Source organism: Apium graveolens, unplaced genomic scaffold (assembly GCF_009905375.1).
Source record: "Apium graveolens cultivar Ventura unplaced genomic scaffold, ASM990537v1 ctg7096, whole genome shotgun sequence".
In the NCBI taxonomy this organism is placed as follows: Eukaryota; Viridiplantae; Streptophyta; class Magnoliopsida; order Apiales; family Apiaceae; genus Apium; species Apium graveolens.
Window position 1 is genome coordinate 44484 of NW_027420034.1, and position 14940 is coordinate 59423.

Consider the following 14940-nt stretch of genomic DNA (forward strand, 5'->3'; position numbering starts at 1 on the left):
ATTAGTAATAATTTATCATTTGTAATATATATAATTATAAATAATTTATTATAACAGAATTTTAACTGAGTTCGAGCTGATTCCGAGCTAAATTATTACCGAAATCGGACTGAGTTCAAGCAATTTTGATTTTAACGAGCCGAGTACTAGTTTAAAAGAAAAAAGCTCGGCTTCACTCTTTTACTCATCCGAACTCATTTTCATGTTTAAGATCGTTTGACTAAGGAGACGAGACGAACTGAGTTCACTTAAACGGGCCGATCTCCAGTATTGTTCATAATAACTCTGTTTATTTGTAGCCCTTCAAATAAGGTTTCTCTTGGGTAAAGTTATTTGAAAAAATATACTAAAAACTAATTAACCTTAATTCCTTGAGCAATTTCACGTACAAGCCTCTGGAATGGAAGTTTTAATATCAAAAGCTCAGTAGTCTTCTGATACTTACGGATGTCACTACAAGAAATTACTGTATGATTAGCCTTGGGCAACAACCAGGAAATGATGTTTCAATAAATAACATGAATTGATAAATATATACCGAAGGGCAACTGTTCCAGGGCGGTATCTATGTGGCTTCCTATAGGCACCAGTTGTTGGAGCACGCATACGAGCAACCTGTGATGGAGAACAAAACACAGTAATGTTAGGAGAAGATATATCAAGTTAGGAGAAGATAGATCATAATGTATTCTATTATAGGCATTTAATAAGATGTAACCTTGTGTGTGAGCGGCTTTCGAGGAACCTTTCCTCCAATAGATTTACGAGCAGTTTGCTTGGTACGAGCCATCTAAAAATAAAATAAGAATGGTTTTCAATCAATACCTTTGATGAATACTATATGACATACATATAATTAGATAGATTAGAATTCCTCGGAAGAAATTTAAATTGTACTTCATATAGAGGAAAAAAATAAAGAGAAAGGTCACTTAATAAATTACCTAGCTATAATTCTTCTTCAAATATTTTGAGGTTTATTTTCTCTTTATCACTTCCTAGTGGATGTATATAAAAGTTTGAAGAACAAATGGGGAGGGGGAAACTGTTTTTATATATGGGGCAGGGGAATTATGATTTGATTTAACAGTTACAAGTTGCTAATGATGTGCTTAGTAGTTTCTACATGAATTGACGGCTCTTAAGTGTAGTTTTGTGAGTTCCCCCCCTCCATCTGACGGTCTATAATCAATCTTAAAGGTAGGTGCGGATCATAAATCCTACTCAACATGTTCTTATTGGAGTGTTCAAAAATATTTGGTTCGAGGACCTTTATAGATAAAATGGTAATAATTCTAAAATTAATAAAAATCTAGATGATTGTGTGCAAAATATGCAAAGATTTAAAAAGAATATTTTAATTTCTAAAAATAAGAGTAGATTTTTACAAATGGGCTTACTAATAACTAGACTAAATTCACCCGACTAATCACACTCGACCAATAAATTTTGATTATAAAATCCAGTACAAATTATGTACAAACTTTTTTGGTAATTACATATATCACTCGAATTTAACATCATTTAACAATAAATGAGTAAATTTTGATTATTACATATATCACTTGAATTTAACATCATTTAACAATAAATGAGTAAAATTTTTAAAAATATTTACTATATACGTACAACATTTTCATAAAATTTCATAATTTATGAAAAAGTTGCAAAAATTTCTACGAAAGTCTCATATTTTCTTATAGCTATGCTCAACAAATACAGAACTAGAGTTCAAACTCGTGTGTGTTAAACAATAGTTATGCATGTGTTGAATTCATATCATATATAATTTTAAATTGGTATTATTAATAAAATCAAAATAAATTAACAATATTTTATAATTTCTGTACCTAATATTTTTGGGTGAACTAATTTAGTATTGGCGAATGAGAAGGATATCGAAGAAATAAATTACATTTATTTATTATAATTTAAGTTATTAGTGAATAAATGATGTTTAACCTGTGTTATATAAGTAGAATCAAAAAAATTGTTATCTTGTACTTAAGAATTTTGTATTTGATCTTAAACCTATATATTCATATATAGATATATATATATATATATAGGTGCATGCAAACTGTCTTTAACTACAAAATTAAAAAAAATAAAAAAATAAAACTCATATAAAACTTTGGTTAACACATATATAACTTAAATTAAAATACAATTACATATATTTTACGACAATTAATTTTAAATATTCATAAAAAGTACGTGTAAATTCATATGTAATAAAGTTCTAATATGGTACAAAGACTATAATCTTATTATATGATACGGAGCTTGGTAGTTACATTTGCAAATCAAATCAAACTCATCGAGCTGCAAACAAGTCAAGTTCTTTCTGAACCGAGCTGAGGTTAATTATTTTTAAAAAGTGAAACGAGATGATCAGAGTTTAACGACCGAAAGAATAGTAATGTTCAATATGATTAATAAACTTAAATCTATATATATTTATTTTTGACGTCGAGGTTTAAGAATATGTACAATCTTATTTTACACTATTTAGAAAATGCTAATTTTAGAAATTGTAAATTACTTTTTCAAATATAGATGTCAAAATTTTATTATGTTCTAATATTTTACTAAAATCGGGTGTATGTAAATTACAGGTTATTTAATGATGTTCATGAAATTATGAAAAAATTGGAGACAAATAAATCATGATTACGATGTTTGATAGTTCTCTTATGAAAAAATTAAGCGTTAAATTTCGAAATATGAACGACATTTCCATAATAATTAAATTATTAATAAACGACGAGAAAAATATATTTATAAATATATTAGTGATTAGTAATAATTTATCATTTGTAATATATATCATTATAAATAATTTATTATAACAGAATTTTAACTGAGTTCGAGCTGATTCCGAGCTAAATTATTACCGAAACCGGACTGAATCCAAGCGATTTCGAGTTTAACGAGCCGAGTACTAGTTTAAAAGAAAAAAGCTCGGCTTCACTCTTTTACTCATCCGAACTCATTTTCATGTTTAAGATCATTTTGACTAAGGAGACGAGACGAACTGAGTTCACTTAAACGAGCCGATCTCCACTATTATTCATAGCTAACTCTGTTTATTTATAGCTAACTCTGTTTATTTATCGCCCTACTCATGAATAACTGTGGTATCAAGTTTTTCTGTTGTTGAGGTGGTTACTGTGTGAACAAATCTTTATAAATTGACATTTGATTGCATCATCAATATTGTGCTAAATTCAAAATTAAACTATTTAAGTTTACTAACTAAGACTCACGATCCATAATTTTTTACTTTATTTATTCTCTAAATATTATTGTATTTTTATATTTATAAAAGACTAGTAGTAGTAGACTCGGTCAAAAACCCAATATTTCACCAAATAAAATCTGAAGGAATAATAATTTGAAAAAAAAATGTTCAAAAAATATTTTAGTTTATGTCCAAATTCTAAAGACAACATATGTTTCAAGATCGGCATCCTATGTGTTCAGATTTGAACCATGCTTCTATTAGAGATGCTGGTGTAGGAGAAGGGCAAATGGAAAAATAAGAAATATGTAGTGGCAGACCAAAGAAAGGAGGAGTAAATGAATGGTGTCTCATGGTTGTACGAGAAGAGGAGCTATAACAAGGCTTACAATAAGGAATAAAAATGGAGGAATAGGTGGGACAAATATATTGATTAGATGTGAATAAAGTGATTTGTTTTAAAAAAAAAATTATTAGTTTGGATTCTCATTTTTCATGTGTCTCTTATCAAAACAAACTTATTTAAGGTAAATATACTATTTTTAATTTCATAATACATTTTAATAATTTCAGATTCCTCATTGTGATAAATTATCTTTTTTCCTAATATTATTGAATACCAAAAGAAAAAAGCATGTCCTCATTGAAGATTAACTCAACATATATATTTTTTTCTTCATAACTCCCACATAAATCATCAATCCTCAAACTTACAATTATAGAAAAGTTAGGAGAAGAGAGATCATACTGAATTCTATTATAGGCATTTAATAAGATATGTAACCTTGTGTGCCAGCTGCTTTCTCTTAACCTTTCATCCACTAGATTTACTAGGGGGTTTGTTTGGTATCAGCCATCTACAAATAATATAAGAATGGTTTTCAATCAATACCTCTTATGAATACTAAATGACATACAAATAATTAGATAGATCAAAATGACTAGGAAGAACTTTAAACTATACTTCATATACAGGAAAAAGTTAAAAGAGAAATAATCACTTAAATTACCTAGTTATAATTCTTCTTCAAATATTTTGATATTTATTTCTTGTTTATCACTTTCTAATGAAGATGTATATAAGAGTTTGAACGAACAAATGGGGATGGGGAAACCTCCATCTAACGGTCTATAATCAATCTTAAAGCTAGGGTAGGAGATCATAAACTCCATTCGATCAACGTCTTTTTATTGGAGTCTTCAAAAATATTTGGAATGTGGATCTTTTTTTAATAAAAAGGTAATAATTCTAAAATTATAGAAAATATAGATGATTGTGTGCAAAACATACTAAGATTTATACATGGTACAAATTTTGTTGGTTATTACATATATCACTTGAGTTTAACATCATTTAATAATAAATGAGTAAAATTTTGAAAAACATTTATTTTATACATACAACATTTTTAGAATATTTCATAATTTATTAAAAAATTGCAAAACTTTCTACGAAATTATGATATTTTTCTTATAGCTAGTGCTCAAAAAATACATAACTAGAGTTGCCCGCTCAGTTGGTTAAAGAGAGGAAAACTAACCTCTTGGTCACAGGTTCGAATCCCACGGGAGGAGTATCTATGATTATACCTCCCGATCCAAAGCCTGTCACTTAAATGCGGTTTACCTTGGTTCACGTGGTTTGCAGGCTATTACGTGAACCCGTAGGGTTTAGCCGGTGCGCACCCGAAGGGTAGCGGCTGCGGGTTACCTACGATAAAAAAAATACATAACTAGAGTTCACATTTGTTTGTATTAAAGAATAGTTATACATGTGTTCAATTCATATAATATATAAAATTTTAGATTGGTATTATTAAGAAAATGATAATAAATTAACAATATTTCATAATTTTGTACCCAATGGGTGATAGATAAAGAAAATTGAGAAGTATATAACACTAATTAAAATAAATTAGTAACGGCTAGCACACATCTATATTAAAGAAATGATTTTTTTAATAAAAATAAAATATCATATTACAATACAAGAAAAACGGGTATTTCCTACCGAGGAATTGGTAGGAAATGCCCAAAATCTATAGGAAATGATGAAATTCCTAGGTGGGAAATAACATCGGTGAGAAATGAGTATGATCACAGTGAATGTGGCCCACATGATGATTTGGACAGCCACATGTCGAGGACCCACATGCCAAGTAAGACGCGAATTCTTCAAGAAGTTGTAGGAGATGAAGCATACTTGTGGTTTGACTGGGTACTTGTGGTTTCTCTACACCCGTGTAGACATTGATAATCCTGATGATACTGCTATGAAAGCTGGAATAAAAGTATCTAATTATCTATTTTTGGTTCATCATCTGGTCATGCTCCCACTCTTAATACTCATAGGGCTTATGAATGGAATCACTCTTGGGACTACCAAGTGAAAAGATCTCTCTGGAATCTGCTCAGACTTTAGTTGATCATTCTGTTCATTTGGCTTTCTAATTCTGATATGAAAGCGTCTATCAATGCTACAACAGTTTTAGTTAAAGGATTGCATTCTTCTGTCTCTACACTCAAGAAAGATAATGTTGATCTTAGAGAAAATATTGTTGATTTTTCAGTGATTATTAAAGGAACAAACAAACATAATGGCTTGATCAAGAGGATGTTCAGCATGGAAGCTAAGCAGGATCAAATTTCTGAGAAGCTCGCAGCTCTGGAAGCAAGTCAGACTACAACAAATTCTAAGTTGGATGTTATTCTCTCTCTTCTACAAAGTCTAGATGCCAAAAAGGGGGAGATAGTACCAAAGACAAAGTGTCAACCTGAATCAGTTTTGAAGAGAATACCAATTCCGATGATGGTGATAAGCAAGCAAAGAAGACCTCTGATGTTGTGAGAGTTTAAACTGGAACTGGAATTCAAATCAAACTACACAGTCAACTCAAGTCTCTAAGGGTAGATCACATGGATCTAATTTAGAAGTTGCTCGTGTTACTCCAAGTTCAATTCCTGACAACAAAGAAACAAGTTCTGATTCTTTTCCTGACACTGATAGAGTGATAGTAACTCCTCATTATGTTAAAATTGAAGAAGAAGAAATTCTATTTTGAGTGGATTTAGAGATTCTTTCTGCTTATTGTGAAGCCTTTAATGTTGAAAACTTCAAGGAAGAAGAAATAGTTTTTGACAGAGATAAAAGAGCACGGGAAGAAAAATCAGAATTGCTGTTGATAAAGCAAATCAAGCATACAGGAACATGCGTAAAAGACCTCAAATGAATAGATGGAGGAGTATAGATAAGAAGATGTTACATGAAAGAGCAGAAAGAAAAGCTCAAGTATTTCCAAAAATCAAGAACCAATATAAACTCTTGCTGATAGTCCTGGTCAGGAAGTAATTGTTGATCATCTGGAAAGACTTGAAGTTGTGAAGATTATACTTGACAAACATGATGGTTCAGAACCTGAACAGAAGATCTTACTCTTATTGCAAAATGATCAAATTCAAGTTCTTTCACTTGATGAACTGATGATCATGTCAACAAAGGAACTGAAATACATTCACTATTTGCTAAGAGTTGAAGATGAAACTTGAAGGTTATGGTCGAACATGATTCTTGCCAATATCAGAAAAAAGATACTGGATGATGCTCAATATTAATTTGGATCATATATTCCTACATACATAAATTTCAAAAGGCAAGAAGTCAATATGACGAAAGGAGGAGCTATTATTGAAAATGTTCTTACACAGACAAAAAACCATGAATCCTGATGGTTCTAATGCTTGTTATGTGACACTGGACGAGTTGATGATTGAAAGAATTCCCATCATAAACTTAAGGGCTTCTATCTATCAACTGTCAAATTAATATGAATATGGGAAAAACTAGAATATCAGATTAGAAGAGATATTGTTGAAAAAGTTTGATGATAGATTTAAAGTTTTTGTTCAAAGATACTGTAGAGTTTATCAATAAATATAAAAATTAAAGTCTAAAATACAGTATGCTTTGTACTCTACAATTTATCTCTTTGGTTTTTGGCACTAGACATTACTTTGGAATTTATGCTTATTCTGCAAAGCATAAATTGGCGGAGAAATTTTAATAATTATCTATGTCAGGGATCGATTTATCAAGGCGTCAAGATCTGAGAGAGGAATTAGAATATGTTAAGCCAATTAGGATATGTTTGACAGTCAGGATATGTCAAGCCGTCAGGATAAGATTACTATCAGGATCTGAGTGGATAAGTCAATTCTGCGAGATAAATCATGAGGTGCTGATTTGTAGGATCGTAGTTGATTTAGATATATATAGAAAGTAGAAGAGTTATACTGTAACATATCTTGTATTTGATAGGGATTGATTGTAGCTATGTAGTATATAAACACAGAACAGGTTAACACTTTATGTGTGGTGCTTAACTCGAGTATTCGCATAAATATTATCATGGCCAGTTTCCTGCATGTGAATGCCCTGGTTATGGAGTCAAAAACAAATTACCATTGCCTCCTCAAGTTTTTCTTGTTTAGCCTGGACATGTCCATCTTTTCACTATAGTTGATAAAGTCCATGAATTCAACCAATTCCTGAGTTATGGCAGCTTCAACAAAGTTGTCTATTGGAATACACAGGACCTTGTTGATGTCCTCGGCATTGAACTCCGCAGAAATACCCCTAATTGTACGGTTAACCATCATGAAACTGCTTGATTCTCATGAACAACGGTGTTCATGACTACAGTGCTCCAGAAATCGTTCAAGACATCCAGGTAGAGCTCTGGGTTTACAGTTAATCCTCCTGAAATATAGGAATCAGAAATAAACTTGACAAAGCACTTAAAGTTATTAGGTTCTTGAGTTGGATCCACAAAAGCCAGATAATTGGTTCCATCCTTGGAAATAACAGTTCTCATATTGTTAGCAACCATTAAAGAGTTTGCGTTTAGTGGGTAAGTGATTTGAGAAAGAAAAAGTTGAAACGAAAGAGATTGGTGAAATTTTGCAGAAAATATGTCAATTGAGATCTCAAAAGCGTAAGAGGGGTTATATCGAGATGTCTGGGTATTTATAGGGTAGAGATGTGACTTGTCAAAAAGTGAATAATGAACTGTTAATATTTGCTTGTAGAGAAGTCTCATGACCTATAGAGAACTCAAGTACAGATGTCACTTTCTTGACTCTTATCGAGAACTAGATAGTGACTTATCGAGATGTTGTACAAATACCCAGTTTGTCCTTATTGGTTTAAATTATTCCAATTTATATTGAAGAACTCAACATAAAATTAGAATAGATTTTATATCAAAAAAAATTTTATCTTGTACTTAAGAATTTTGTATTTGATCTTGAACCTATATATTCATATATAGATATATATATATATATATACGTGCATGCAAACTGTCTTTAACTATAAATTACAAAAAAAATAAATAAATAAAACTCATACAAAACTTTGGTTAACACATATATAACTTAAATTAAAATACAATTACATATATTTACGACAATTAATTTTAAATATTCATAAAAAGTACGTGTAAATTCATATGTAATAAAGTTCTAATATGGTACAAAGACTATAATCTTACCATATGATACGGAGCTTAGTAGTTACATTGGCAAATCAACTCAAACTCATCGAGCTGCAAACAAGTCAAGTTCTTTTTTAACCGAGCCGGGTTTAATTATTTTTAAAAAAATGAAACGAGCTGATCAGAGTGTAACGACCGAAAGAATAGTAATGTTCAATATGGATTATTAAACTTTTTCTTATAATGATATAAACATTATCGATCTACACTTGTTTTTTAAATCTATATATATTTATTTTTGACATCGAGGTTTAAGAATATGTCCAATTTTATTTTACACTGTTTAGAAAATGCTAATATTAGAAATCGTACATTACTTTTTAAAATATAGATGTCAAAATTTTATTATGTTCTAATATTTTACTAAAATCGGGTGTATGTAAATTACAGGTTATTTAATGATGTTCATGAAATTATGAAAAAATTGGAGACAAATAAATCATGATTAAAATGTTTGATAGTTCTCTTATGAAAAAATTAAGCGTTAAATTTTGAAATATGAACGACATTTCCATAATAATTAAATTATTAATAAACGACGAGAAAAATATATTTATAAATATATTAGTGATTAGTAATAATTTATCATTTGTAATATATATCATTATAATAATTTTTATAACAGAATTCTAACTGAGTTCGAGCTGATTCCGAGCTAAATTATTACCGAAACCGGACTAGTCCAAGCGATTTCGAGTTTAACGAGCCGAGTACTAGTTTAAAAGAAAAAGCTCGGCTTCACTCGTTTACTCAACCGAACTCATTTTCATGTTTAAGATCGTTTTAACTAAGGAGACGAGACGAACTGAATTCACTTAAACGAGCCGATCTCCAGTGTTGTTCATAATAATTACAGTATGATTAGCCTTGGGCAACAACCAGGAAATGATGTTTCAATAAATAACATGAATTGATAAATATATACAGAGGGCAACTGTTCCCAGGGCGGTATCTATGTGGCTTCCTATAGGCACCAGATGTTGGAGCACGCATACGAGCAACCTGTGATGGAGAACAAAACACAGAAATGTTAGGAGAAGATATATCAAGTTAGGAGAAGATAGATCATAATGTATTGTATTATAGGCATTTAATAAGATGTAACCTTGTGTGTGAGCTGCTTTCAAGGAACCTTTCCTCCACTAGATTACGAGCAGTTTGCTTGGTACGAGCCCATCTAAAATAAAATAAGAATGGTTTTCAATCATGGGAAGAACTTTAAACTGTACTTCATATAGAGGAAAAAAATAAAGAGAATGGTCACTTAATAAATTACCTAGCTATAATTCTTCTTCAAATATTTTGAGGTTTATTTTCTCTTTATCACTTCCTAGTGAAGATGTATATAAAAGTTTGAAGAACAAATGGGGAGGGGGAAAACTGTTTTTATATATGGGGCACGGGGATTATGTTTTGATTTAACAGTTACAAGTTGCTCATGATGTGCTTAGTAGTTTCTACATGAATTGACGGCTCTTAAGTGTAGTTTTGTGAGTTCCCGGCCCCTCCATCTGACGGTCTATAATCAATCTTAAAGGTAGGTGCGGATCATAAATCCTACTCAATGTGTTCTTATTGGAGTGTTCAAAAAATTTTGGATCGAGGATCTTTTATAGATAAAATGGTAATAATTCTAAAATTAATAAAAAATCTAGATGATTGTGTGCAAAATATGCAAAGATTTAAAAAAATATTTTAATTTCTAAAAATAATAGAAGATTTTTACAAATGGGCTTACTAATAACTAGACTAAATTAACCCGAGTAATCACACGTAGACCAATAAATTTTGATTATAAAATCCGGTACAAACTTTTTTAGTACAAACTTTTTTGGTTATTACATATATTACTGGAATTTAACATCATTTAACAATAAATGAGTAAATTTTGGTTATTACATATATCACTTGAATTTAACATCATTTAACAATAAATGAGTAAAATTTTTAAAAACATTTACTATATACGTACAACATTTTCATAACATTTCATAATTTATGAAAAAGTTGCAAAAATTTCTACAAAATTCTCATATTTTCTTATAGCTATGCTCAACAAATACATAACTAGAGTTCAAACTCGTGTGTGTTAAACAATAGTTCATGTGTTGAATTCATATCATATATAATTTTAAATTGGTATTATTAATAAAATTAAAATAAATTAACAATATTTTATAATTTTTGTACCCAATAGTTTTTGGGTGAACTGATAAAGAAAATTGAAAAGTATATAATATTAATTTAATAAAATTTTAGTAATGACTAAGCACACTTCTATATTAAAGAAATAATCTTTTGGTTTTTGAAGAAAAATAAAATCATATTATGATCGTGCTAATTTAATACTGGCGAATGAGAAGGATATCGAAGAAATAAATTACATTTTTATTAAAATTTAAGTTATTAGTGAATAAATGATGTTTAACCCGGGTTATATAAGTAGAATCAAAAAAACTGTAATCTTGTACTTAAGAATTTTGTATTTGATCTTGAACGTATTATTCATATATTGATATATATATAGGTGCATGCAAACTGTCTTTATCTACAAAATTACAAAAAATAAATAAATAAAACTCATATAAAACTTTGGTTAACACGTATATAAGTTAAATTAAAATACATTTACATAAATTTACGATAATTAATTTTAAATATTCATAAAAAGTACGTGTAAATTCATATGTAATAAAGTTCTAATATGGTACAAAGACTATAATCTTACTATATGATACGGAGCTTAGTAGTTACATTTGCAAATCAAATCAAACTCATCGAGCTGCAAACAAGTCAAGTTCTTTCTGAACCGAGCCGAGGTTAATTATTTTAAAAAAAATGAAACGAGATGATCAGAGTGTAACGACCGAAAGAATAGTAATGTTCAATATTGATTAATAAACTTTTTCTTATAATGATATAAACATTATCGATCTACACTTGTTTCTTAAATCTATATATATTTATTTTTGACGTCGAGGTTTAAGAATATGTCCAATTTTATTTTACACTGTTTAGAAAATGCTAATTTTAGAAATCGTACATTACTTTTTAAAATATAGATGTCAAAATTTTATTATGTTCTAATATTTTACTAAAATCGGGTGTATCTAAATTACAGGTTATTTAATGATGTTCATGAAATTATGAAAAAATTGAAGACAAATAAATCATGATTACAATGTTTGATAGTTCTCTTATGAAAAAATTAAGCGTTAAATTTTGAAATATGAACGACATTTCCATAATAATTAAATTATTAATAAATGACGAGAAAAATAAATTTATAAATATATTAGTGATTAGTAATAATTTATCATTTGTAATATATATCATTATAAATAATTTATTATAACAGAATTTTAACTGAGTTCGAGCTGATTCCGAACTAAATTATTACCGAAACCGGACTGAGTTCAAGCGATTTTGATTTTAACGAGCCGAGTACTAGTTTAAAAGAAAAAAGCTCGGCTTCACTCTTTTACTCATCCGAACTCATTTTCATGTTTAAGATCGTTTTGACTAAGGAGACGAGACGAACTGAGTTCACTTAAACGGGCCAATCTCCAGTATTGTTCTACTCTTGAATAACTGTGATATCAAGTTTTTCTTTTGTTGAGGTGGTTAGTGTGTGTGAGCAAATCTTTACAAATTGACATTTGATTGCATCATCAATATTGTGCTAAATTCAAAATTAAACTATTTAAGTTTACTGACTAAGACTCACGATCCAAAATATTTTTACTTTATTTCTTCTCTAAATATTATTGTATTTTAATATTTATAAAAGACTTGTAGTAGTAGACTCGGTTAAAAACCCAATATTTCAGCAAATAAAATCTGAAGGAATAATTATTTGAAAAAAATGTTCAAAAAATATTTTAGTTCATGTCCAAATTCTAAAGAGAACATAACCATGCTACTATTAGAGATGCTCGGATAGGAGAGGGGCAAATGGGAAAATAAGAAATATGTAGTGGCAGACCATAGAAAGGAGGAGTAAATGAATGGTAATCTCATGGTGTAGGAGCAGAGGAGCTAGAACAAGCTTACATTAAGGAATAAAAATGGAGGAATAGGTAGGACAAATATATTGATTAGATGTGAATAAAGTGATTTATTTTAAAAAAAAATTATTAGTTTGGATTCTCATTTTTCATGTGTCTCTTATCAAAACAAACTTATTTAAGGTAAATATACTATTTTTAAGTTCATAATGCATTTTAACAATTTCAGATTTCCTCATGTGATAAATTATCTTCTTTCCTAATATTATTGAATACCAAAAGAAAAAGCATGTCCTCATTGAAGATTAACTCAACATATATATTTTTTCTTCATAACTCCACATAAATCATCAATTCTCAAACTTACAATTATAGAAAAGTTAGGAGATATATCATACTGAATTCTAGAGTTTGTTTAGTATTGATCTGATTGAATATCAAATGTATAATCATCAAAATTAATAAAACACAAACTAAATAAACTATATATCATAATTTTCAAAATTAAAATAACAAAATTTGAATTAAAATAATAAATGTTATGAACAAAGACTATCAAAAAAGTCAAATTGACCCATGCTTTTAGAGATGGTGAGAGGGGCAAATTGGAAAATGAGGAATGTGTGAGTGGCATCTCCTGGCTAGAACAATCTTTCATGAGGTAATACATACAACAAGGAATAGAAATTGAGGAATAAGGGTACAAATATATTAAATTTGAATAAAGTAATTTTTTTCACTAAATTTCATTAGTTTGGATTCTCATTTTTTTCTAAATTTTTATTAGTTTGGATTCTCATTTTAATAAGTAAACTAATTAAAGGTAAATGTACTATTTTCATTTCTTATTACATTTTAATAATTTAGGATTTCCTCATTATTTGAATTATCTTCTTTCCTAATATTAGTGAATACCGAAAGAAAAAGGTATCTTCCTCATTGAAGATTAACTCAACATATAATTTTTCTTCATCACTCCCACATATATCAGCAATCCTCAAACTTACAATTACAACTACTATTTTAATTAAACTGCTCTCGGGCAGAATCAACTGCTTAAGCACACTCTCCGCGGATCCTCCTTGCCAGCTGAATGTCCTTGGCATTATTGTCACCCGCTTAGCATGAATTAAACACAAGTTGGCATCATGGAATAGGCCTACCAGGTAGGCCTCCGATGCCTCCTGTAGAGCCAGGACTGCATGGCTCTGGAAACGCAAATCACTCTGCAACAAATTCACTATTGCAAATTAGAAATAAATTTGGCACATGCCATACACAGAGATAGGTTTCTCTTGGGTAAAGTTATTTGAAAAAATATACTAAAAACTAATTAACCTTAATTCCTTGAGCAATTTCACGTACAAGCCTCTGGAATGGAAGTTTTAATATCAAAAGCTCAGTAGTCTTCTGATACTTACGGATCTCACTACAAGAAATTACTGTATGATTAGCCTTGGGCAACAACCAGGAAATGATGTTTCAATAAATAACATGAATTGATAAATATATACCGAAGGGCAACTGTTCCAGGGCGGTATCTATGTGGCTTCCTATAGGCACCAGTTGTTGGAGCACGCATACGAGCAACCTGTGATGGAGAACAAAACACAGAAATGTTAGGAGAAGATATATCAAGTTAGGAGAAGATAGATCATAATGTATTCTATTATAGGCATTTAATAAGATGTAACCTTGTGTGAGCGGCTTTCGAGGAACCTTTCCTCGAATAGATTTACGAGCAGTTTGCTTGGTACGAGCCATCTAAAAATAAAATAAGAATGGTTTTCAATCAATACCTTTGATGAATACTATATGACATACATATAATTAGATAGATCAGAATTCCTGTGAAGAAATTTAAATTGTACTTCATATAGAGGAAAAAATAAAGAGAAATGGTCACTTAATAAATTACCTAGCTATAATTTTTCTTCAAATATTTTGAGGTTTATTTTCTCTTTATCACTTCCTAGTGGATGTATATAAAAGTTTGAAGAACAATGGGGAGGGGAAACTGTTTTTATATATGGGGCAGGGGAATTATGTTTTGATTTAACAGTTACAAGTTGCTAATGATGTGCTTAGTAGTTTCTACATGAATTGACGGCTCTTAAGTGTAGTTTGTGAGTTCCCC

The 14940-nt window shown here is 29.7% G+C and overlaps 1 protein-coding gene and 1 pseudogene across 1 annotated transcript; both read right to left on the bottom strand.

Moving 5' to 3' along the window:
• Positions 1-353: 353 nt before the first annotated feature.
• LOC141703769 (histone H3.3-like) lies at positions 354-790 on the bottom strand. Its single transcript, XM_074507199.1, has 3 exons — positions 719-790; positions 539-615; positions 354-453 (listed from the first exon to the last, which is right to left on the bottom strand). The coding sequence occupies exons 1-3, from the start codon at positions 788-790 to the stop codon at positions 354-356; spliced, it is 249 nt and encodes an 82-aa protein (XP_074363300.1).
• A 13069-nt stretch (positions 791-13859) lies between these two features.
• On the bottom strand, positions 13860-14567 carry LOC141703771 (histone H3.3-like; annotated as a pseudogene).
• Between the last annotated feature and the right edge of the window lie 373 nt (positions 14568-14940).